This window comes from Thermobia domestica, chromosome 1 (assembly GCF_964235325.1).
Source record: "Thermobia domestica chromosome 1, izTheDome1.hap1.1, whole genome shotgun sequence".
Lineage (NCBI taxonomy): Eukaryota > Metazoa > Arthropoda > Insecta > Zygentoma > Lepismatidae > Thermobia > Thermobia domestica.
Window position 1 is genome coordinate 63,495,542 of NC_137454.1, and position 26,684 is coordinate 63,522,225.

General features: G+C 35.4%; 1 protein-coding gene across 2 annotated transcripts; it reads left to right on the top strand.

Moving 5' to 3' along the window:
• Positions 1 to 5,070: 5,070 nt before the first annotated feature.
• On the top strand, positions 5,071 to 23,176 carry LOC145685508 (cilia- and flagella-associated protein 418-like). Of its 2 annotated transcripts, none has more exons than XM_081757907.1 (4): positions 5,071 to 5,214; positions 15,034 to 15,213; positions 16,930 to 17,091; positions 22,514 to 23,176. In XM_081757907.1, the coding sequence occupies exons 2-4, from the start codon at positions 15,083 to 15,085 to the stop codon at positions 22,761 to 22,763; spliced, it is 543 nt and encodes a 180-aa protein (XP_081614033.1). In that variant the 5' UTR covers positions 5,071 to 5,214; positions 15,034 to 15,082; the 3' UTR covers positions 22,764 to 23,176. The 2 variants fall into 2 exon arrangements, with proteins under 2 accessions (XP_081614033.1, XP_081614036.1); XM_081757910.1 differs by having other exon boundaries at positions 5,087 to 5,121.
• Positions 23,177 to 26,684: the final 3,508 nt, after the last annotated feature.

The window sequence follows — 26,684 nt, forward strand, 5'->3', positions numbered from 1 at the left end:
TCTTAGGATTTTTCTAAAACTTGGTTTAAATTTCTAGTTCGAAAATTTTAAAAGTTTAGCTCGATAAAAAGTTTGATTTGAGAAGCGTTACAATGTCAGATTTATTTTCTTAAAGTATATGTGTATCCTTTTCAAGGACCATGGTTCGAAACCCACCAAGATCGATTAAAACCGAATTCATTTAAGCGGTTAGCATACACATCTTTGGTTTGAAAGACCTGAGTTCGATTCCTGGAAAAACATTTCTTAGGATTTTTCTTAAACTCGGTTTAAATTTCTAGTTCGAAAATTTTAAAAGTTTAGTTCGATAAAAAGTTTGATTTGAAAATTTTTAGATGTGATTTACATCTTTAGTTCGAAACTTTTGTTTTTAAAAAATGTTTTAGTTCGACAAAATTTTGTTTCAATTTTTTTAGTTCGAAATTTTTTTTGGGTTCGAAAATTTTTTTGTTTGAAACTTTTTTGTTTCAAAATTTTTTAGTTCGAAAATTTTTTGTTTGAAAATTTTTGTTTAAAATTTTTTAGTTCGAAAAATTTTTTAGTTTAAAATTTCTTGCACTCTGCGGAACCGTTTCGAAAAGAATCGGAGCAGTTTAGGTTAAAAAAAATCTGGCAACACTGTTTCCATTAATGAAGCGCTTACTGAGCAATAAATCACTTAAACTCACAACAATGTGTTATAAGAAATCTACAAGCGACACCTCTCTTTCACCATTGTTACTTCCAGAGACATAGGCTACTAATTCAAGGACAGGATCTCCATCAAGGTAAAAAAAGCTGGTAATCATCTTATCTGTCAAAGAGAGAACGATAATATTTAATGTAAACTTCAGTACAATATCATACCATAAAAGGGTTATTTAAGGATGGGTTGAACCCTCCACGGGAACTTTAAGGTACCAAAAAGGATAACCATTAAAAAAATCCAGGTCGAGGGTGATCACTGTCATACCACTCTGAATGTCTAGCATTGGGGTGAGGGTAAGATTATGTGACTTCTATCCTCCAATCAAAATTGAGGTACCAAAACATTCATCTTATCCATAAAATGAAACAAATGAGTGAGGGGTTTTCCCATGTAATCTGTTCACCGTGTGATGGGTCTAAAACCATGTGACCTCTATCAACCAATCAGAATCGAGATACCAAAGTATACATCAGAAAGGACACCCTAATTTCAAAAATCCTAGGACCTAAAATCACGTGATCTCTATCATCCAATCAGAATCAAGGTACCAAAGCACTCATCTTACCCATAAAAGGAAACGAATTAGTAATGGATTTCCCCGCAAGGGTAAAACATGACGTCATACCATGTGACCTGTTCAGCGTGTAGCGGGTCTAAGATCATGTATCGTAGTACCAAAGTACTCATCAAAGAGGATACCCAAATTTCAAAATCCCAGGGTCTAAGATCATGTGACCGCTATCAACCAATCAATTCAAGGTACAGGATTCATCTTACCCGTAAAAGGGAACGAATTTCAAATATCGCAGGGTCTAAAATCACGTGACAGCTATCAACCAATCAGAAACACACATCTTACCCGTAAAAGGGAACAAATTTCAAAAACCCCTGGTGAGGTCGGGGTGACTCATGACGTCATACCACGTGACCTGAAAATTTGAGTTTCCCGCGTGGGCGGGGCCTAACGTCACGTGACCTCTCTCAGCCAATCAGAATCGAGGTACCAAAACATTCATCTTAGCCGTAAAAGGGAACGAAGTTCAAATATCCTGGTCATAAAAGAGAGTGAGGATGAGTCATTCGGGCATACGCGGACCACTACTACTACAGCACTGTGGTATACAGAAGAGTGAATAAAACCGTTCATCTTTGATGGGGTTTCGCGGGCGTCTAATGTAAAGGGCGCACTGCACCTTTCACGGGTCCTTTATCAATAAAACTGTTAGAATTTATTACTGAAAACTTGTACCTTTATTTATACTGTGATGTTTCGTAGGGCACACCGGGACACGTCCCCGTGCCCCGGTGGGGCAGCCCGGGCCTGGTCAGGGAAAACTAATACGTACAACCATTTCCTGAATTCCTGTACGTGCTTTTTCTTATACACATGTTGCCTCACCATCCCTTTATCAGGGTAGTGTTCTGGCCATTGACCTCCAAGAACAAATGCTGGGAATCCATGCTTCTTTGTCTTCAATCACAAATACAGAACATCTGCCTCTCATATTGAATTACGGAAGAGTTAAGAAAAATAACAAAATGGTATTTTGTGTGGCCAAGATACGCAGGTAAATTTATCATTATCAGCATAGGGTAAACATTGCTTCAATGCGACCAACTTCTAAGATAGAGAGGTGGCCAACTTACAGAGTAATAAGTAACGAATTTCTAATGCCAAAATGCAAGTTCAAGACGAACAAGGCCAAGATGAGCAGGTGGCCAAGTTTACAGGTTTTACTGTAATAGTATGCATTAAATTTGCGTTATGCAGAAGTATGTTTTCTATATATTAGACTGATACAACTAATCGAATAGAAGTTTTTAAGTTATAATGGGGCGTTTAAACTTGGTCGATTTAGTCGCACGACTAAATCAACTCGCTGCATTTGCCACTAAATCGAAGCAACTAGGTCGAATCAGATCGATGGATGTGTTCAATTATTTTAACCACAGAAAATAGAACGTCTTTCAATTCAGTTGCCAGTCGTAAGTCGCCTTCGATCAACAAGCGATTAAGTTGAAGTCCCGTTTACACGGTCGATTAAGTTGAAAGTGACGTCAATTCAACTGAATCGAACGCAAATCGACTAAGTGTAAACGCCCCTTACATAGAAAAACAACTGCCGGCGGGGTGATCTCACTAAAAGAAAAACATTTATCATATTATGTAGTTTTTAGCGTTGCACCATTGGGACTTGTGTTACCAACAGAGACGGCTCGTGAGAGAAAATATGTTTTATTGCTTCAAACAAAAAAGAAATTTTGTTTAATGTTCTAATTGTTCAGACAAGAATTAGAACATTAGGTAATTCTTCTTCCCTTAGCTTGAAATGATAAAATTAGTGATTTATCTCCGTAACATCCCTGATCGCCCATGAGATTAGGGGAGACAAAATTTTCGTGGAAAGATACGACAAGATACAGGGCTCTTTAAATAGACACAAAAATACTTTTCGAGACAAGAGTTCACTTTCAATAAACCCTTTCGAGATTAGAGTAAACGAAAATGTCCCTAAGCACACAAGGCTAGCAAAAATGTCTGGGCCTTGTGCAAAGTTGTTTTGCCGTATGATTAGCGTTACACTAAAGGTCTGACTATTGTAGGAAACATATGTTAGTCGAATTCTTTAGTATGGAACTTCACGTCGGTTGGCAAGATGGCGTAGAATGTTCTACACAATGGAGCGTCATGCTCTTCAATTATTGCAATTTCAATTTTAACAACAATTTCAATTTTGAACATAATTTAGTGCATTACAATTTTTATAGTGACTTACATATTTTTTGTATGTTCTACGCTTCTGCCTTCCTTTTTACTTCACAAACTAGTGTGGAAACATAACTATTTGAAACAGGCCAATTCGTCCATTTTGGAACGGGCCATCTTTTACAATTATAATTACAACAAAAATATTTAAAACAATTCTAGTGAAGCAGTCAACTTGGCCTTAGTGCTGTGACTTTTAATTATAAAATCTCCCGCGAGGGAAATGAATAGAATAGAATAAGAACTTCACGTGTCAGAAGGACACTGCAAGGCCCTCTACGTTAAGGGATACGTTTCTGTTGTTGGAAACACTGACCTAGAGAGGACGAGGCAGTGATGCCAATTGAAGGGAAATTTCCCTTGGCGCAGGGAAATTTTGAGTAAATTTTGGAGAAAAGGGAAAAAGGGAAATTGCTTGTAATCTCTCAATATTGCAGGGAAATTTGAACCTCTCTTCAATCATTTATAGATTGAATGTTTTACGTATCTGATTAATCTCATTAAAATTCAGTATAAATTCAACATCGTATTTATTCCAAACAATCCGTTGTACACATTTCATATAAATTCTCACAAGTTATCTTGCTTTGCATTCGTTAATATTTATCAACATTACACATCGATCAATATATTCAGTTAAATTCGGAATATTACAACAATGCTTATTTAAAATCTTTTATCAAAATTGATCTTCCCATTGTTGAATTAAATGCAATGCAATAAGATGAAATATTTCTCAATTAAATTATCACTCCAACTATTATAACAGTTTGGTTTTCCCAATCAGATCTTTTTCCCAACCAGAAAATTGATTCTGAAGAGGATTAATCGATGTAAGAGAAGAAAATATGCGTGTCGTGAATGTAAATATGTATACATGGGCGAATACTGGGTCATTAGTGTGTGTGTGTTTGTGTAAGTTACAAATGTTCTGATAACTGTGCGCATAGAATTATAAATTCTTAAGAATTACTCATCTCTAAAATTTGATTTAGTTTGTATTGTGGTTACGAACATTCCTCGTGTACAGCCAAAGACAGTAGCAGCTCGAGTTTTCTTTGTAACTGGTCGTATTCGTTTCAGTAAATATGGGAGTGCTGTTCTTAAGTAAGTACGTACCAAATATATACTTAATATTTCCTTTGTACCTTAGGTTACATTAATGTTAAAATCTATCATGATATCTAGGATAAAAATTAAATTTACATAATATTTATTTTATATTCTTTACGATTTATTTAGGTTGTCTGTCCTGACCGAGGTATTTATAGGGTTTTTCCTCAGTCACACCAGGCAAATGCAGAGATTGCACCTTTAACATAGATCCTAGCCTACACCTTTCCATATTCTTCCCCCTCCTCTATCGCGAAGCCTTAGATACGTAAACCACAAATCAAGTTCAAATTCTGCGTAAGCTCAAAGGAAGGTTGTCAGGTATCTGCTTGTATGTGGTTATAAGATTGGGGTGAGGGGGTGGAAGCGAAAACGATTAAAAATACGTTTACTAAATACAGTACTTGAACGGTTTGGACGAAGGGAAATTTTGTCCGGAAAAGGGAAATTCTGAAGCTTGTGAAGGGAAAACGGCTCTGAAAGAATTGGCATCACTGGGACGAGGAAGAAGAAAAAGCGCACGTTAGAATTTGACAACGAAAACAAATCGAAAGTTGGAGTAAACAATACGGCTAAAAATTTACCTTTATGAGCTTCAATATTTTGAGAACTAGTGTCAAACGATGCGAAATCAGCACCTAGAGTAGTAAGCTTATATATAATAATTTGTTCACCATTTGTAATAATGCTGCACTTAGTATTGTATAGCACCAATTACGTTACTTACTGAAAACTTTTAAAATGAAAAATTTAATCATTGATCAAAGATGAGAGATAGATGATTAATGAAAATACATTATATTAAAGAATTGGTGGAATGAGAATGTGGGACGGGACAGGAATACCGTTAGACGATGGTCAATGTGTGCAGATTTACTTTTAGCGCACCACTCGAAACAATTGATGCCCAATTGTTGAAAAATAATTCTTTCAGTAATGTCTACAAAAAAAATTTGAAATGGGCGACATGAAAATATCACGGGAAGTCTTTACTTTCGGCAAGGCAGTGTCAGGAACCGATTCTTCTGGTCTGGTTCCCGGAGCAGTTTAGAAATCTCATTGGACTTGCTCCACCCGATCGGGATGTAATGTCACGTGGTATTATCATGGACATAAAGGTGGGCCAAAACGAGCCCTGCGGGACCTCTAACCCCCCTTCGCTGGTTGACGCTCGTAGAGCTATCTTTTATGAAGTAAATAAATCACTTTTTTATCAATAAAATTGTGTGTGAAAAATATACTCTATACCACCTAAGCGGACAGCACCAAAGGCACAAACAGTTCCAAACTGAATTAGGAACATCAAGGAACAAGTGACAACGTGTGAATAATACTAACAGTAACAGGATATCATCGCCTTGCATAAAGTAAATAAGGCCTATGTTTAGCAGAAGGGGTCCAGTTCTTTTCTCTAAAAAATGTTACAATTTTGGTAATTTCTGTTCACTTTCGGTTAGTTTAGGGTAGGATTGGTTAGTTTAAGTTAGGTTAGGCCAGTTTAGGTTACGTTAGGTTAGTTTAGTTTGTGTTATATTAGTGTAGGAGTCCCGCATAATTTTCGAAAAAATGATAGAATTTCGCTTATTTCTATTAATATTACGTTAGTTTAGGTTAGTTCAGGTTAGCTTAAGTTAGTTTATGGTAGGTTAGGTTAGATTTGATTACGTTATGTTACGTCTAAGTACTTGCATCACTCGTTTCTCCTGTAAATTTTGTGTTTTTTACGTGCTTCTGGACCCCTTGTACTAAACATACCCCGTAAATAATTACCAATATCTCACTTGGCATAGATGCAATTCAAGGGGGACCACTGGAAGTAATTGTTCAAAAATTACAATTATTTTTCGATTTGCGTATAAATATGCCTTTAGGACCTTTGGCATAAAAAGTACAGTGAAAACCAACCATCCTGTGCTAGGTGCCCATTAGAAACACGAATCACATCTACTGAATCTGTGCAGAACGAAGCTTGCGGATCTGAAGGAAGCAGGCACGTCAGGGATGGTGGGTATACATGTAGGGGAGGATAGTGAAAAGTGGATTTTGGTAAAGAAACGAGTTTCAATGTTACGTGTCATGATTTCGTACAATGCTTCACTTGTAAACATGAAATTATGCTTCTATACACTGCAGAAATACACCGCTTGTGGAAAATAACATCTAAAAGAGTCATCTTTCATATGCAGTCAGTTATTTTATCCATTGTAAAGCACTTGTAATGATTTTGCACTAGTAACCATACACTTGTAAACCTATAATATAGCTGGGTTCCTTTGTATAAAATTCTGTTGCCTGCAGAAATGTACCTTATTTGTACAAAGTATTTAATTTTACCGGTAAATCTTTCAAAATGTGATGCGCCAAATCTATACCAGCACCGAGCAGGGTTCTAGAACACTAGTCAACATTCGTTGACTTATATTATGGAAAGCAATTACACTGGCTACTAACCTAGCTTCATTTACTATCGCTTGAACATTACTACGTAATTTGAGTACTGAGCTTTGATAAAAATAGGAGTCAATCTTGCTACTAACCCAGCTTCACCTATGTGTGCGGACCACCATTCTAGGGTTAAATTCCAAAGTTGGGTGTCCGTTTCCAGCGAAATTTTTAAAATTTACAGGAAATATATGAATAATTTGATCGTTTGTCTGCTTGATAATATATAAGAGTCTCGAAAAATCTGTTTATTTGTTATATATAAGCGGTTATAAACATGGGACTATATGGCGAGCGGAGGGAACTACTTGGCGCAAGGTAACCGAACAGTTGCATTGTGGGAAAGAAACGAGCATTTATGTTACCAATATGGCGAATGTACAAGGGCAATGAACTAGCAGTTTTAACGTTTGTGAAGGAATACATTGATAACGCGCAAAATCTTTTAAAAGTTTGTGAAGAGAACGGATTAATGAACCTAATAACAAATTGCAGAAAGTGTGGAAATGAGATAACAGTGAAAAAACTTGACGAAAGCGGACGCCTAACTTCGGAATATATGCCACATTCTAGAACCTGCCCAACACGATATCCTTCAAAGAACATAACATGGGACCTCTTCATCCCAAACATAAGAGTTTGTAAAATGAATAATAATAAATTTTATTGCAGAAACATCTGAGAACATCAGATGTATTGCAGTCGTCAGAAATAGATAGAAGTTGTAAATTTTAGTGTTACATATATAACATACCGTAATATACCATAATATAAACAAAGATCACTGCGTAACAGACACAAATATTTTAGCTATCAATTTTGAGTTCAAAAAATTCTTCAACACTATATATACAATTATTAAGTAATTTCCGTACTTGTTTTTTAAAAGCCAGAAATGGAAGTTCTCTTAGAAATATAGGAAGAAAATTATAAAATTTAACTGACATATAGGAAAAGGTCTTTTGTGTCTTACTATATTCACATCTAAATAATTCTAAACGGTTTTTGTTTCTAGTTTGATAAATATGAGAGTACTCTAATTCATTGAAAATATGATTGTTTTCCTTGATGTAAAGCAAACATTGGTATATGAACATTGCAGGTACTGTCATAATTCTTAATTTAACGAAGCTTGGCCAACAGTGTGCACGACTAGGGAGTCCGAGCTACACATATCTTTTGCATTTTCAATAGGCTTGTGATGGAGGACTGATGACCCCAAAGTATCGTGCCATAACTTAAATGAATGTGAACTTGAGCATAATACAGGGGTGCCCACAAGAGGGGGCTATGACGCAAACTGCGTCATTCAAATATTTGGGGGGGTTAAAAATCTATATAAATATATTGGATGGGGGGGGGGTAAAAATTAATCGAAAAGAAGATTTTTTTCATGGAAGAACACCTACGAATAGACAATTGGGGTGGTGCGTCATGGACAGAAGGGGGGTGGGCACCACTGCATAATAAACAGTTTTAAGTACCTTTAAACTTGCGCACAATCTTAATCTACGTATTAGATAAACTCCTTTACTAGCTCTAGATTCCACATTAAGAATATGGTCGTCCCACTTCAAATGATTATCAATTAAAAACCCCAAAAAGGACCGGAATATTTTTAAGTTCTGCATTGGAATTTTTGTTATTGTAGGTAAGCACCAAGTCTTTGATCTTATCAGAGTTAATACAAAGCAAGTTGAAAGTACACCAGTCTTTAATAATATCTAAGGTGATGTTTAATATAGGCTGAACTGAGTCTTTTTGTTGTGAGTAAACGCAAATATTGAGATCTATTAACGAAGGGTGAAGTGATGTTGTATGGAAGGTCATTAATATAAACAATAAAAAGAATCGGACCAAGAATAGATCCCTGAGGTACTCCGTGTCTAACAGGCAACAGTTTAGACTCTTTCTCTTCATAAACAACTCTCTGATATCGTCCATTTAAATATGAATGAAGAAGTTACAGAGCTGCCCGGCGTTGACTGGCGTCTGAATGACACAATTTGTAAAATTTCATTTGGTAATATGTATGTAACAGAAAATACAATTAGAAATGAGGGGATCAGGAATAAGGGGGAAACTTTTGGAAAATTGGGTGCGGTAAAGCATTGTGATACTACAAATATTTTGCACGATTACCATAGGTCTTGATGAGAGGAACACGATGGTACAAGCATAAATACAAAATTGCTATCCGCTTTGGGAACTGCAGATAATCGCACCACTTCATGTGATTGTTGAAAAATTACATTCCTTTCACCAACTTCCGTCTTCAAAAGATACTCGTAGACATGACAATATTCGACTTAAAATAGATGAAATTCAATTCAGTGTAAATTGATATAAATGCATGGTCCAGACATGCGATAAAAACCATAGTGCGAAAAACAAACTAACTTGTGCCAGGTAGCCACTGGAAACACTAATGCTTAGTCAGATCAGGGCGGGGACGCGTTGGCGAGGGTGGGTATTCGCGTATGCGAGGGTTGTAAGAACACGTGGATTTTCGCAGTAATATGAATTTCTGAAACACTTGTAATGGTCTCAGACTAATTACGCTACACTTGTTGCTAAACATAAAATGTAGCTTCTCTGTGAGACGAACACAATGATACAAAACTAATTCAACCCGAATTTTGGAACTTGAGATATTTCAATTTTTGAGTTCTTTCACCTGAGAGGAATTGTAACATCAAAAATGTTTTACGTCGTTGTTATAGATCTCAATGAGAGGAACACAGTCGGATTTTAAAATAGCGATCGGATTGTCGGAACTCAGTCACAATTTTATGGTAATTTCACTGACATTTGGAAGCGGTTATCTGAAGTTCCGAAAGTCGGATCGCAATAATTTTTGTACCATTGTGTTCCTCTCATCGAGATCTGTAATCTGTCAACGCTTCATACCAATGGGAAAATTTACTGTTTAAACCTATTACGTACTTCGCACAGATGGTTGGTTAAATGTTCCAAAATATGCAAAATGTACAGGAAAAACGTAATAATTTAAGAGGTTTTTCATTGCACTTCTATCAATAAACATGGTTTAGACCCTATTATAACTTATTGAATATTTTAAAGTACAATTTTCATGGTACTACGTGAGAAAACGTAGTTTATAATTTCTTAATTGTTGCGTGAGAACTGTACAAACACACGTCGTAACCTGTGTTTCCAGTGTCATCGCTTACGCGCTTATCCACCGTCGCTGATGCTTGAACCATTCTTGTGATGTATCGCGCGGTGTCCACCGCTTTGTCGTGCCCTGTATCGGTTAGACAGCATTTGTGCTTTTTAGTGGCCACTTAGTACATGTTAGTTCGTGTCTCTTGGACTGTCGATCCGCACGACACATGTCATATAACGATTAAGCTCTTGGAAAGTAGATCTGTACCCATGAATGCAACTCTTACCCCTATAAGAAACTTTGTAGGGAGCTTGTAATCCATTTTCTTCAGAAAGAAGTAATAATTTGTGAATTCAACCCTAATTCTTGAATTTGCTACCTAAACTAGGATAGTAACAGACCATGAACATTTTACATGTTATACAATTGAAGTCTAATCAAACCTATGGTAGTCTGCCTCTGCTTTGTTGCAAGAAAATGAAAATGTGACGTTCTATGCAATTAATGACTGGCCTCGTCTAAAACACAATATCCCTCATACAATGGTGAATGCCTAAGGAACCTCTTTTCCTTATGCAGACAGCATACTTTTTAATGGGTTTAGATACCTCGTTAGTATACTCTGGGCGGAACGTTACGAAAATAGGTCCTTAACAAAAGCACTGCACGTAGTGTACTGTAGTGAAGAGTTCTTGTGAACCTGTTCAGCAGAGATCTTCTTCCCGTTCGATTGTAAGTAGTGTCAATTAACAAGTGAAGAGAATTACTTGCATTATAGGCCTACTTGGTATTTCAATATTATATTTATTGTTACCATTTCATCTGCAGCTACACGTATTAACAGCATTTTCATTTTGTTTGAAACTTATATCGGCACTGCTTTAAAATAGTCCACCATAAATTGTAATTTTTTTGCACTGTCGTCGTTTATGCCCATACCCTTCATACCTTATTTCCTACGGACACACTTTCGCGCGGGACCCTCTGTTGCGTTCCTACCCTCAGTCGGTTACATAACATTCTCGCTTTTTAGTAGCAACTTTTTTTGTAGTCATTTTTATGACAAGCGAGACAAGGCTGGACGACGTGCATTTCTATTCGTAAGGGAAAGTACTCGTAAAATGAACCCCACTCATGAATACAACTCCTACCCTAAGAAATAATTTCTAGGGCACTAGGAATGAATTTCGTGATGAAATAATTGCATATAATAGGATAGTACGTAATCAGTTCTAGGGTATGTTAGTTTGTGTGCATATTGTCAATCGGTACGCAATTATTGGGTATACACTAGGGTAATAACAGTCCAGAAGGTCTTAGGAAGGCAAAATATATATATATATATATATATATATATATATATATATATATATATATATATATATATATTCATTTTTAATTTGAGGATTATTGTATGCTCGATGTATTCATGGTTAGAGGACCAGATTACCTCAACAACTGCGATCAATGGTCAAGTTGGTCTAGAATAGCCTTACCACCAGTTATAAATTTCTATGTACATTTCGCATTTCAAATGAATTGTAGACCCCTGCAAAGCGCCCGAATTTTCAAATGAACCGTAAACCTCCTCCAAAGCTCTTAAATCTTCCAGCTTTACTCGAAATGTAATTCTGAGTAGTTTCAAGTGTGACTCATCGTTATTTCTGGCTGGCTGGTTGGCGGGTTTAAACCAAGGTGGTTTAAACCAGCTGGTTTTTTCAAAAAAACCAACTGGTTTAAACAAACAAAAAAGAAAAAAAAGAACGAAAAATGCTTTAAAACGTGTGAACTTCATGGTGACGTTTCCACATATCAAACCATCCGCATTACATTTATGTACTTTTCACCTTTTAATCATTGGGTCCCGTGTTTAATTCTCGGTCGAACCACAACCCATCTTTCAAGTGTAAACCAAGTAGCGATTCGAGGTGTCCCTTTAAGCAAAAGTCTTCTCCGTGATGACCTTAGTATTTCTTAAGGATGTTAAGCCTAAACATACGAAATGAAACCAAATTATATATTTCTACTTGAGTGAATGCCTGTTGTTTTATAAAGAAGCCAAGGTTGCTTAGATATATTGATAGAAATTGCCAAATTTATCAACTGCCTACGTAGCTTCCAACATCAGCTTGTATTTGACTTGGTTTAATGTTATTGAATGATATCTACATACCAAATTTGTAATTTAATACCTCAGTTTTAGTTAGTGATTATGATACGTTAACCTTAAAATTTTACTTACAAATACATTTAAAGTAATAACAGGATTTTTCCAATGGCTAAGGCGGGAGTTTCCCGATTTATATATAATTCTGTATAATGTTTTTACTTGTGTAACTGTTTATCTTTTTGTCCTTCTGAAATAACTCTTGACAATTATATTAACAAGTAGACCTATGTAAAGATCAGTACAACGTATTTTTCATCAGAAGTCCTTTGTGAGTGAGTCGGCAATCGCATTTGTGACCAATTAGTCCCGGTTTCGTGTCCAAATTGACAATTTCTCTTGGATGTAAGCCGAGAAGCTGTTTGGATTCCGCTTTAAGCTTATGTGACCCCTTCCAGCATAACCTTGTTGTTGCATAATAACATCAAGGGGAAACAAACTAATTTCTGTCCATATTTAATATAAATACATAGAGTAAATTATTTAAACCAAAAAACATGGTTTACACCAAAAAAAACCTGGTTTTTTGGGTTTTTCAATAAAAACCATGGTTTTTGCCAACCCTGTTTCTAAGAAAGTATAACGGTCCACCGTTACAAGTGTTTAGATACAGAGTTTAGTTGTTAATTAATTTATTTATTGATTGATGAGTTTTCAAATGTTATTCAATTTTAATTCTATATTTTATATTGATAATGTTTAAAAATCAGCATTCCGAACGGAGCAAGTTTCATACTGTGCAAACATGAAGAAATATATTACTATATTTTTATATTATCTATGAATAGTAGTGTTATTCTAATTTTTTAACAACCGGTTCTCTCTCGATATATATATATATTGAGAGAGAGAGAGTAGATTGATAGGAAGGTAGATGGATATCTCTCTCTTAAGAAAAAGACACATAGAAGGTAGAGAAAAACAAATTTTTTACTGAATACCACAAGTGACAAGTAGAGACCTACACAGCATCCGAATACAAGGTAGTGTGACGAAATTGGGTACCACTGCGAATATCTTGGAAAGAACTTATCCAAGATAGATGCTTATCAAAAAGTATGAAAAGATCCTAATTCACAAATGGTTGAGCAATTGTTGATAATGATTAGTGAATCCAAAAGCATAACAGCAATTTACACATATGGTTGGTACCTTGAACATGGTTGTGGTTGTCTAAGGTTCCAGAAGCAACTAAGTTTAAAAGCATAATTTTAGAAAATAAAGCATAATTTAGAATATACAGCACAATTATTGGAAAATTCTGTTTAACTACAAGTTTAACATACTGTATTATTTGTTATGTTAACTCCGCAATATATTGTTATGTGTACCTCTTGAACTTCAGCACTTTCTGTACCTTTTGGTGGCATCTTTTACTTTCCCTTTCTGTATATATGCACCTCTAACGCGCACACAAGTGATAAAAAGCAACTGCCTCGAGTAAAGCGAATCTCTTTACAGTGCATTAAGTAGAAAGTTCATTAAATTTGAAAGTAACTGGTTTTATAAAATATTAATAAATACATCAAGATACTTATAATATTTAATATATAGTAAATACGATTAATGTAAAACAATGATTGATATTAACAATAAAGCATAATTGAAAAAAAAAATAAAGCATAGCTAAACAAAAAATAAAACATAATGTGGGTTGCTCTTATAATGATATATATGCGTTTCAAATATAAGTAACCATTACCACTACACTTATGTGATCCTAGTTCTCATTTTTGATATTTGAGATTAAATAATAAAGCTTATACCTTGTTCTGAGAGATCAATGTTTAACCTTGTAGCTGTAAGGATTTCTAAAAACAAAGATACTTAAACTAAAATTTACTGATCTTGGGTATAACAGGGTAAAATTTACTGTCATGTCTGGATATAAGAAACGGTTCTGCGAACTGGAAATATTTTAACAATCGGTTCTAGCGAACCGGCTGAATAGCACCACTGTATATGGATCGGTAATTTTAGTAACTACAAAAGTCCAGGTCTTTTCAGAAATTGAGAGTTTTATATGACGTGTTTCAATGAGACTAACTATCTGCACAATTCTGTATAAATTCGACAATTGTCCGGTATTTACCTACAGCAGTTAACAATTCGCGATAATTTTAGTAAATATTACCTATGGCAAGCCACCCTACTTCATCTACTGAGTCCTCACTAACAAGGATATTTACATCTCAGCATATAATGTTTATTTGACGTAGCCTAATTTTTCGCTAAGTCGTATATATATATACAGTAAACAAAAGGTTGACCTAATATGGATCCTAGTGGTACTCCGTTCGACACTGGCAATGTAGATAATTGAAATATTTCTCTTCTACCATTAACCTCTTTACAAATTCCAACTACATTCAGATAAATAAGATTTTAACAATTTATAATGCAAGCCTCTGATTTCATACAATATTCTTCTGGAAACCATTCATTCCTCCATTCAACTACAAATAAGAGCTGTTCTGCAAGCTAACGATGTTTTCAAGCCGTATTAATCAGGTAAGTTGTTTGTTTTTCAGTTATTAATTTATTCTTTATCTCACAATGTTTTGTCAACACACTGCAGGCATTTTCGTTGTATCATTTATCAATTTCCAGTACTTAGGACTGTAAGAATGAAAAAATGTCAGCCCTTTTTCCGGATACATTGAAGCATGTCTTCATACTATATATTTCAAAAATTATTTAATGTATGTATGTTTTTTTCCCCCTAGATTGTGAAGGAGAGTAGTGGTAGCTATTAGTATTAAGAAATTATTAGCAATGGATGAAGATCTTGATGACCTATTAGAAGAAGTGGAAGCGAAGTTTCTTGTCAGGTCACAGAGAGGAAGTCTCCCGAAAACAAACAAAACGGAATCATTGAAGACTTCAGCTAAAAACGCTTACTCCAGGTGAGATAAAAAGTTCTTGTTGTGAGTGTTACAGATATTAACTATTAGTGTGTTGTACATCAGTTGCTAGTTCAGAACTAAGGTAGACTAAAGAAAATATTCGCGAATAATAATATAGAATAATTTATTCTAATGGCGAGATAGATAATAAATAAACATGTGTGATTTTTTTTCCATATCTTCTATGGGCTTTACATGGAAAACCTCAAATTTCTCTGTAGATATAAGAAAGATATTTATTGCCTAGCCAAATCTTGCATTTGTTAAGATAATTGCCATAAGTTGTCAAAGTAACTCGGTACTTTTAATTATGACATTAAAAGATGAAGATGTTATTTAACTCCTTTACGAGTCCGATACTCTTATTCCAACATATGTTAAACTCGTTGTTTAAATGCTCCGACAAAGACTACCAACATACTTGAACATTTTCGGCGATTACTTTTCCAAACACAGGATGGGTAAGGTATTCATTGTTTGTCTTGTATATTCTTTGTCGAAAGTAAAAAAAAATATTGACGTATTTCGTTTTTTTTTTTTTTTTTGGTCCCGTTAGTTTTTTATACTGAAAAGAAGTGCAGATTTGAAAATTGGGGTCAGCATCATCTTTTGTTAAATAATATTACCCCCCCCAAAAAAAAAAAGTATTCTCGTAGTAACTGAAGTAGACATATGAAATAACTTGTTATCTATAACTTCAAACTTGAAATGAACATTATTTACGGGATCCCACGCCAAAACGGACTAACTGCATTTTGACGAAATCGAGAGAGTGGTATTTGTGTTAAGAACTGGAAGTTTTATCATGCCAGAATGCCCTTGTCATAATAACTTACTTTATTTGTTCAGAAACCAATGGAACTACACGCTTGGTTCATTCTAACATGATAAATCTTTCAGTTCACAACACAAATACCACTCTATCTCTATTTTATGAGAAATGTTAGCCTGTTTGCCATGCTGCCTCTCCCCATTTTTAATGTAGGATATTAACATAAATCGATTAATACCTTTATACTTGTGGCAAGGAAATATAGACCTTTAATTTCGCTCGTGTAACTGCAAATATAGTTGTTATTAACATTTTAAGTGTTTTTCACACTAAGATAAATATAAACTGTGAGAATATAATACCTCGAAAATGAAGTTACGAGTGATAGTGCTTTTAGGTATTGCTGAGAGCTTTGTCCTGGCCAGGAAACACATATTAGTACAATACGGTATAAATTTCAGAACAGTAAACACTTCTTAGAAATGTGTAACATTTCGTTTCTAAGTATTCTTTATATTAAAGTTTAAAAACCAGAAAACTACAGTAAATAATAATAAGAATAAGAAGAAACTAGAAAAAAGCCCAAATCAGATATTAGCAATACTAATATATCTGCTCCAGACCTTTGGAGATTCTGTCCGTGATCTGCTTTTTCAGCCCAGCTATCCTGAGTGAGGTTCTCACAAGTTTTCCTCATTTACACGAGGCAAATGTTGGGCTGGTACCTAACATAATGGTTCCAGTCTGCTTTCTTCCTTCCCCATTCTTTTCTTCTTCCCCAATTCCCCGAGCAGTGTGATCGTCGAGGCACATCATTCTTCATACGTAACGATCTAACATGGCCATAGCTGCGGAAAGCAAAAACTATTTCTTAATCCTAATCTTAATTATATTTAGTGTGATGTGGACTAACACTGAATTTATTCAGAATTTTATTTTGTTAGAGACGACTCAGATAGTTTGGATGATATTTTGAAAGAAGTCGAGGTTGCTTCAGACAAAACCAAACAAGAATCTCAGGCCTCGAAACAACCACATAAATGTTACCCCGTTTATCTCGGAGGAACTGATGTATGTGTCGGGAGGTCAACTTTAACCAGTCCTAGGTAGGTATTACCAACTTCATTGTTTGATTTGTATTCATTGTAGTTGGAGTTGTAGATTACAATAAAACTTCTACCATCTGTTACTTGTTTTACGTGTTCTGTCTTCGAACAAGAGGTTTCAAATAGCTTTGACAATAGTTGCCAGAGTGGATACAATATTAAAATAACAAAATAAATAAACACAATTTGTAGGTGGGTAATCGTAACTTCGTATTCTAGAAATCCGTGATTTAAACTTGTATTACTCAGATTCAACAAAATCCATTAATACGGTAATATGATTATAATGTTTTACATAATAATAATATAAACAGTATTATAATAATAATAATTTAATACAGGGTGCGGCAGCATTCATAGCGTAATTTGACTTGCGTAATACAATGACGTACTGCATGAATGTGCGCCAGCTCGTGCCGCATTCGTGTACTAATGAGCTGCCATTTCGAGTGTGACAGTGATATGGAGCGGTGGAGTGCACAGCATCGTGTCTTTGCTGTTGAAAGTTATTTCAAGAATAACGACTCTGTTGTTGCTACCCAGCGTCTATTTCGGCAACATTTCAACTTGGGACGTCATGGGGAAGTTTCAGATGGATGGGCCATTGTGAGGTGGGTACGTGCATTTCGAACAACAGGTTCTGTTTGCAATGGCAAACCGGGAAGAAGTGAAAGAACTATGCGGATACCAGAAGCCGTGGAAAATGTTCGTGCTGCAATATTGCGTAGCCCAAAAAGATCTGCGCGTCGTCATTCGCAAACTGTGCATATGTCCGATCGCTCATTCAGGAGAATATTGCAAGATCATCTCCATTTTCACCCATATAAGCTGCAGATTGTTCAGGAAATTAGGCCTCACGATTGGGTTTCACGAGAAACATTTTGCTTAACTATGCGTGATCTCTTTCGCCAAAATTCACAAATGTGCACACCATCATGATGCCAGATGAAGCTCATTTCGAGTTATGTGTTTCAGTGAATAAACAGAATATGCGTTATTGGAGTGATGTAAACCCGCATGAACTGCACATCAAGCCCTTGCACAGTTCTCGTGTCACAGTGTGGTGTGGAGCTGCTTCCTTTGGGATTATTGGCCCATACTTCTTTGAGGATGGCAACAGTGTGGCTGTAAATGTCACCAGTGAACGCTACCTAAAGATGCTGCAAGACTTCGTTCTTTCCCAATTAGGTATGGTCGATGTGGATGTGGAGCAGTTATGGTTTCAACAAGACGGAGCGACCTTGCATACAGACAGAATTTGCATGGATTTCTTGCGACAGACATTTCCAGGTAGAGTAATTTCCCGTTTTGGTGACATTTCCTGGCTGCTTCGCTCACCTGATCTTTCATGTGCAGACTTTTTCCTTTGGGGCTACCTGAAGCAAGAAGCCCACCACGTTGTGCCACCATTCCTGAGTTGAAGGATCGCATCAGAACTGCAGTCGGCAATATCCCAGGGAATACGTTACGCCGAGTTATGGAAAGCTTCCAACGCCGCCTAGATGAATGTGTTGTGCAGAGGGGACATCATTTGACAGGAGTCATATTCAAAAAGTAATCCACGCAATTGACAGTGACTTACACATTAGTAAATGGCATACTTTTAACTATTAATTTACATAAGAGGTAATAAATAAATTACAGTTACTGCCTGATGGTGTGTTTTTAATATCCTACTATGAACGCTGCCGCACCCTGTATTTTAGATATTATATTATTACACATCAAGAGTATTAGGGCCTTTGTTTTTAAAACTTGCTGCGAAGAGGTTACACGAAACTTCCTACGTCCAAAAATTAATATGTTCGGAGGCTTTTTTAAAAAAATGTATTTTCATTTCATAGAATTTTAGCAATAAATCTTTCTTTTTAAAATATATGAAATGCATAATGTTTTATTTTTAGATATATTCTGAATACTGAGTTTCATGCATGTCATGGTAGCATACCTGAACATATGTGTAACTCAGAAACATATGTAGATGATGTATTTTTTGCCATAGCATCTTCATGGCCTAGTATGTAAAGCTCTTGTTTTGTGCATGTGATTTCGCGTTCGATTATGGGTAGAGGTGTTTGCATTGGATATAAATCCAAGTAGTGGTTTGGGTTTTACTTCAAACAGTAGATCCTGTCAGATGTTCGTTGCAATTCCAATAATCAATTTTTGAAATGCACCAAAATCCGTGAAAGGAATGCAATGTGTGCGTGGTTGTTGGTGTTTGTCTTGCATTTCTAGGGATCACAAATGAACAGCTTTTAATTATCTCTTGATCTGTACTCATGGAAGGTTTTGGACGTGACAAAAAAATAAAATAAATACAAAGAAAGAATATACTAATGTTTTGTTCACACATATCAGAAAGAAAAGTTTGGACTTACCTAAACACTAGCATATATTACCCGCTTCGCTGGGTTGAAATAAATAATTTAAATGCACATATTTGTATCTGATATAGATGTAGATATAGATATATACAGGCTGGTAGGTAACTCCGTCGAAAAACTTTGGGAGGCGATTCCTTATATGAAATGAAAGAAAAAAGTTCTAATAAACATGGGGCGTAAAACGTCTCCTTTCAGACCCATTGAAAATTCGAAAAATCACTTTAAAAACTATAGGACTTATCCCAAGCGGTTTAAGGAATTACACAGGAACTAGTATGTGCTCTATCTAAATATTCATGTTTTACCATTTTCCGTTATCGGTGAAAGGAACTGTAAAAAGGAAGTTGAAGTATAGGGATACTCCTTTAAGTACTAGTGGTGCGTTCGTTACGCTGGTACCGGTGAATTCTGAAACATGGATATTTAGATAGAGCGTATACCAGTTTCTGTGTGATTCCTTAAACCGCTTGGGATAGGCCCTATATATAGTTTCTAAGCCACGGCGTTTTGAAACGTGATATTTCGAATTTTCGGTAGTTCGTAACTCTTGAAAGGAGACGTTTTTCGACCCATGTTTATTAAAACTTTTTTCTTTCATCTCGTATAAGGAACTGCCTCCCAAAGTTTTTCGGTGGAGTTACCTACCACCCTGTACACACACACACACACACACACACATATATATATATATATATATATATATTCAGCACCAATATATCGGTCATTTTCGATCATTTTTAAATATCTCTTCCTCCACCTTCCCCACGTTTTGGGGTTGAATTTGAATTTAAACGGGATCGAAAGTATCACTGTTCATCGAAGCGACCCAGAAAACTGTAAATTCGACACCATTTACGATCATTTATATATATATATATATATATATATATCTTTTCCGCCTCCCCTAAGTGGCGGGGCTGATTTTGGATTTAAACCGGATCGAAAATGTCACTGTTCCCCATCTGTTCTGTCATCTGTCACCGTCATCTGAATAATCCCCAAAACTATGGATTAGGCACTAATATTGGTCATTTTCGATCATTATTATATATAGCTCCCCTTCCTCTTCCGTGCTGCGGCACACGGCATCAGAATTGTCACTGTTAATCTCAGCTACTCCTAAAACTATGGATTCGACACTAATATTGGTCATTTTCGATCATTTTTAAATGTTTATCCACTTCCACTACGTTGTACCCTCTCCCTCCCCAACTATCACGGCCGAACTTGAGTTGAAACAGCATCAGAAGTGTCACTGTTTCTCTCATCGACCACGAAAACTATGGATTCAACATTAATATCAGTCATTTTTGATCATTTTTAAATTTATCCCCCTCCTCCCCTTCGTTGCATCGTCGAAGTGAATAGCCTAAACTAATCCCTGCCCCTAAACTTATGTATGTTGAAAATTTGGTTGAGATCGGTCGGGTGGTTCAAGAGTGATGAAGCCACAAAGGCAGTCATTTTTATTTTATTATTATTATTTTAACATATCTCCCCCCTCCCCTACGTTGGCTCGTCAAAGTGAAAGGATAAAAACACCCAAGGTCTGACCCTCATATATGTTGAAAATTTGATCGAGATTGGTTGGGTAGTTCAAAAGTTATTAGGTTTTATTAGTTTTTATTTATACGCCCCCTCTCCTCTCCCTCCCTTAGGATCTACTGTTAAAGTGAAATTACAATAATGTTTCCAGATCCGAACCTCATGTATCTTTTGTTTGAGATCGGTCGGATAGTTCAAGAGTTATTAAATTACAAAAATAGTCACTTTCAGTCTTATATAATTTGATTTTTATATATCTCCCCCTCCTTCTTCTCCCCTACGTTGCTCCGTCAAATTAAAATCACAAAACAATTCCAGACCTGAACCTCATCTATGTTGAAAATTTGATTAAGATCGGTTGGGTGCTTCAGGGGTTTTAAGTTTTATTTATTTTTTATACTCCTCCTCCTCCCCCAACCCTCAGTTCTACCAACAAAGTGAATAGCGTAAAACCAGCCCAGCCTCGAACCTCATCCATGTTACAAATTTGGGCGGGTCAGGAGATTAAAGTCACAGACATAGTGATTTTCAATTATATATATATAGATTTGGCAGCCTTGAGATAATCCGTTAAAATGACAAGAATATTCCGTAGAACGTCTTCGCTATAAGAAAACACTGCGTATGAATAATATTTCATTACAACTAAGAACTAAACCTGGAACAAGGTTCTCTAGACAGAAGCTGGAATCACATCATTAACTAAGAATTACCACGAAATCCACATAAAAGAGAATTTAGTTTTTTCTTCAGTAATTTTTGTAAAGAACTAGCTACATTGACACACGGTAACTGAGTGTAAAGAATTGCTATTTTTGCAGTAACAGTTAACGATTTTCATATAATGGCCGTAAATAAAAATTTCATTTAGTTTGTAAATAGTAAGAGAGTTAGGAGTTCAAATTTTAAATTCAAAAGTATTTTCTAAACATAAGAAAGAAAACAACATGGCAAGTATGTAAATAGAATATTTATAATTTCTTCAGAGGTCTACCCAAGCTTCCAGTGTTAGGAAGTGAAATATTGGATCGTAATTAATAATTAAACAACGCAAGTATGTGAAATATTTTTTTTTCTATAAAAAGAAACAAGTTAAATCTGAATATTGTGCGAGGAACAATGAACTGATTATAGTGGTTAGTACAAATTGTTCTACATACAAGAAACAAAGTATTTCAATGGATGAGTCAAGTAATTTTGTCACTTCCAATATTAGCATTTTGGTTGCTACGTAACGAAAGCATCAGCTACCATATTTCTTTCTAACGTAAAAAGATGTTTTTCGTACCTAATGAACTTGATTCATGTATATTATAATGCTTTTACTTCAGAAACTTGAAACAATCACAATTCTATCTGTCGTACAGTTTTCTAAGTTGATACAAAATTCATGACCATTATAACTTTATGTATGCTGTAGATCTGTTTCAAGCCCGCATGAAGTACGTATGCTTTATTTACCACATATTTGTATATACTTTCTTTGACAGAGCGTGTAACAATCTCCATTGTACGTCATGTGATTTCTTGGTGTCGAGATTTGATAATTTCAAGTGGAAAGCTAAAACAGATTATTTATTTCTAAGAAACAACATGCCTGAATTTGACCGTGTGAAGACTCATCTCATTCCTGCCTTTGGGTGTCGTGCCTATGCATGCCAATGTCAACATGTATCTGTGTCAGGACTCAGTGAACTAAGTGCTTATCCTGATTTGAAATGGGTATGCCGGCAACATTAACTTACTGTAAATAATATCACAACTTGTATGCATGTGTATTTTTGTAGTTAGTAATATGTGTTTAGTTGTAAACCTGAAGGCTGTTTAATAGTTTTAAATAATTAAAATGGTGCAACTTAGTCCTGTTTGCAAAATGCCTGACAAAGGCAGACTTTTAATATAACTACTGGAAAGACTTTCGTTTATTATTCGCAAGAATTAATTTTATTAAAGAAACAAACGCACTAACATCAGCTTTAGTTTTCTACTGCCAGATGGCTTTTGGCCAGTGGCGATTTGGTTTTATATAAGTTTCACTTTAGATATCAAAAGCAACTACCTTCTTTATGTGTTGATAGCATCAATTAGCTAGACTAAGCATACAAACTCTTAAACATTTAGAAATATATGTGTATATACAGAATTGGCTAAAATGATTACTGTTTTCTCTCTCTCTTGCTCTCGAAACGTTTCCGTAAAGAATTAGGGGATCCATGTTAGATTTGATTTTAACAAAAGAAACATTGACCAAAGCTTAAAACCACTTTATTTTAAATTATAATTTGTAACGGTTTCGGATATCTAACATATCCTTAGATTTGATATAAAAATGTAGAAAGAAATACGAAGACGTAAGCTGTTACGATTGAAGAAAAGTTTGCAACCTGGACATACTGAAAAATCTCTTTTTTGATCAGACTGAGAGAAAATTTCGAGAATTTGAAGAGGCTTTAGCCTACTCAAAACATTCTTTTCGTTTCTTGACACAAATCGTCGGCTCCTTCTAGGGATGTCGAGTATAAAGTTTTGCGTTACCAGATATTTCCCAATAGTTGAGATAGGTAGAAATAGCACACCAAGAGCCGTTGTTTCTTTAAGCAGTGTCAAAAGTGAAAGCTGTGAAGTGCATTTTGCCTTAACTCGTCCTGAAGATATCAGGTAGGTCAGGACCTTTTAATGCACAAATAATTCTTAAACGATCCACCAACTCAACGAAGAGCCAAAAGACATATAAATTACATGTAACTGCATGCGAGTTCTTCCTTGTCACAAACTTCAGCAATGACTCTGTGTTGTATTCTGTGAAATATTGCCCATTCTTTATACGAGGCATGACCCAAACAGTCATGTGTATACATGAACATTAACTCTAACTTCAAATTTACCACTAAATATTTCTTTACAATTTTCTTTATAGATGAACGTAATTCATAATCATCATTTTGTACTCTTATTATTGTTCGGTTTACAAACAAATGGAAGCAATTTACGTCATAGTTCTTCTAGAATAATACTTCTTAATAAATAAAACATGACGTTTAATCTTTACATTATTATCTTTCATAGACATTAACCATACAGTGCTCGGCGTCGGGTAAGAATGTATCTGGTAAGGCCCATAGAAAATGCGAAAAATTCATTTTTGAAGCACCGGAGCTTGAAAACAGACCTAACCAAAGCAGTTCGAATAATTGTAGCAGAACAAGTTCTATCGAAATATCTGTATTTCCAACCCCCCCCCCCCCCCCTTCCTACAAAGATTTTTAGAACAATAAGTTGATAATTGGTAGATATACTGATACCTAGCCAAATGTAAAATGCGTTGTCTGGGTTTCAGGGTTCCTACTTTCTTGACAAGCACGAATTCCGCGACTTCTCCAGTTTTTCCAGGTCACGATTTACAAATTTCCAGGTTTATATAAGTATTGTGTAAAGTCAGATTGAACTAAATGTCAGAATGTTCATCACTGAGGAAAAATAAGGTTAATGTTACACAGAAAAATTCTGTAGAACAATTCTTCTTCGACGTCGTCTTTTTTTCCAACTTGCTTTTCAAAAGTATGCACATAAAATATTTCAATGAAGAAAGAAAAGAAAAGTTTTGCGACATGAAAAATTCATCGGAAAACAGCCGTTTCGAGTTAGTTTGGTTGGTATACAATTTTGTGATAGTACACTCGACAACGTATTACAATACAAGGGGTGTTGAACAGGCGCGCACCCAAAAATACTACAAGTCACTGCTTCTATATAGTATTGAACAAGTATTATTCTGCGCCCGAAAAGACGATAAGTATTTGTATATTACTTCCACCTATATTTTCGGGGGAAAAAATATAGAACTAGATGTTTTTATAAGAGAAAGAGTACAGATGAAGTGTAAGATCAAGTTTTCACGCTACACCAATCATTTTCTTATTAAATAAGTATTGTTTTACTGTGAAAGTGCACTAATGTAGATAGTTAGGAAGTTTTGGGGGGTTCGGACCTGGTGGACCTCCCGTGGATGCGCCCCTGGTGTTCAACAATTATTGTTCCTGACAGAAGATATGTCATTTTTCCACTTAGTCTCTAAACATTCAAAGGGTTATGCTGCATATACTATTTCATCTATTTCAGATAATGCCTTCTACAGCAGGCACAATAATTGCTAAACACCCCTCGTACATAGGAAAATAGTTTTAGAAAATGTTTCAGACCTTAAAAATACAACAATAGAAATCCTTTATTAGTGACTTCATGAGAGTCAGAAATTGTCGAAACCATCATGGTCAGATTAAAGTTCTTCATGAACTTCAGCACGATAATCTTCTAGTGATTGCAGGTTCTGGTAAAATAAGTAGTGAACTAGTGGAAAGAACTGTAAGAGAGAAAGAAGATCTGTCTTCCTTGCTCTACTTATAAAATGTCCAGATGGATACAAAGAGGACAAATGTACTGAACCCAAATCTTTTGACCGTCCTTTCACATTTAAAAGTTGACAGTCATATTCTTCCATATTGGAAAATGTCTTGTAACACACTATTCCAGAATTACACTTTTCCATTTTTATTTCCTTTATCTATCTTCAACCACGGAAATTTGCATTTATTCGAATTCACTTTCCTCTTTACGAGATGAGATGGCAATGATTTGGTGGTTACCATATTTTTACTCGTCATTTGCACTACCTCAAATTCATTCTTTCTTCCACAATCTCGGATAACTTCCGAATAGTTATTAAGATGAAAGAGGTTAGTCTGAATTTTCAGATGCTTTTCTATATGTGAGAAATCACGATCGTTGGATAGAAAACTATATTCGGACTCTAGAGAGTTACGTTGAAGCATTTCAGATGTGTTCGTGTCACACTGCACAATGCACATCCACATCGATACGACTTTGAAATTTCTATTTTGACCACCACACGCATTACTCCATGCAACAATATATGTTGTTGCAAATTCTTTACTGTTGATATACAGAATACAGAATATGTACTTCAGAATACAGGACTAAACTTCTGGTGATCCCTTTGATGCTGTGCCTTCATGCCAAACATACATTGTAGCTTTATTGTTTCCCATGTTGTATAACGTGACCAGTGGTTAGAATCAATTGTTCGGGCCTTAATTTATAACGTGGCTGTGGTTAGCGTGAAACATCAACCAAAAAGTCTTATGTTTACCTTCATTACCAACCAGGTTAGACAAACAATATACTTTGCACTTCACTTACCACTCGTGGCCTACTCTAGGTCAATCTGTGCCCACTGCATGTTGATTTCTAGATTTGAACCACAGTACAACTGGATGATCAATGTTTTCAATCACGTGATTTTGAAAGAAACAAACCATGTGATTGTCAGTATCAAGAATTTTGAGTCATGCTTCATTCTGACAAACACATTAATATGATAAACCACACTCATGCATATTATAAAGCCTAAATTCGTATCATAACACCATATTTCAGAAAAAAACGAAAACAAAATTTTAATTGTTGAAATATATGTATTTCGAAATATATAGATATTTTCACAACAACATGAATACTTATTTAGTTTATCTGTTTATTTAAATTTTTCTATTCTTTACGTATGCGATATATAATCTCACTACATAATGTGAATGCACGATATGATAGTTCTACTAGTATTAAAAAAAATGTAACGCAAAAGAA

What these genes read in the sequence shown, in the direction of transcription:
- LOC145685508 (XM_081757907.1), top strand. Translation starts at nt 15,083, where the DNA reads ATGGATGAAGATCTTGATGACCTATTAGAAGAAGTGGAAGCGAAGTTT. An exon ending in GCTAAAAACGCTTACTCCAG is followed by an intron (nt 15,214 to 16,929) that starts GTGAGATAAAAA and finishes TTATTTTGTTAG; the next exon opens with AGACGACTCAGATAGTTTGG. An exon ending in TCAACTTTAACCAGTCCTAG is followed by an intron (nt 17,092 to 22,513) that starts GTAGGTATTACC and finishes TTTCTTTGACAG; the next exon opens with AGCGTGTAACAATCTCCATT.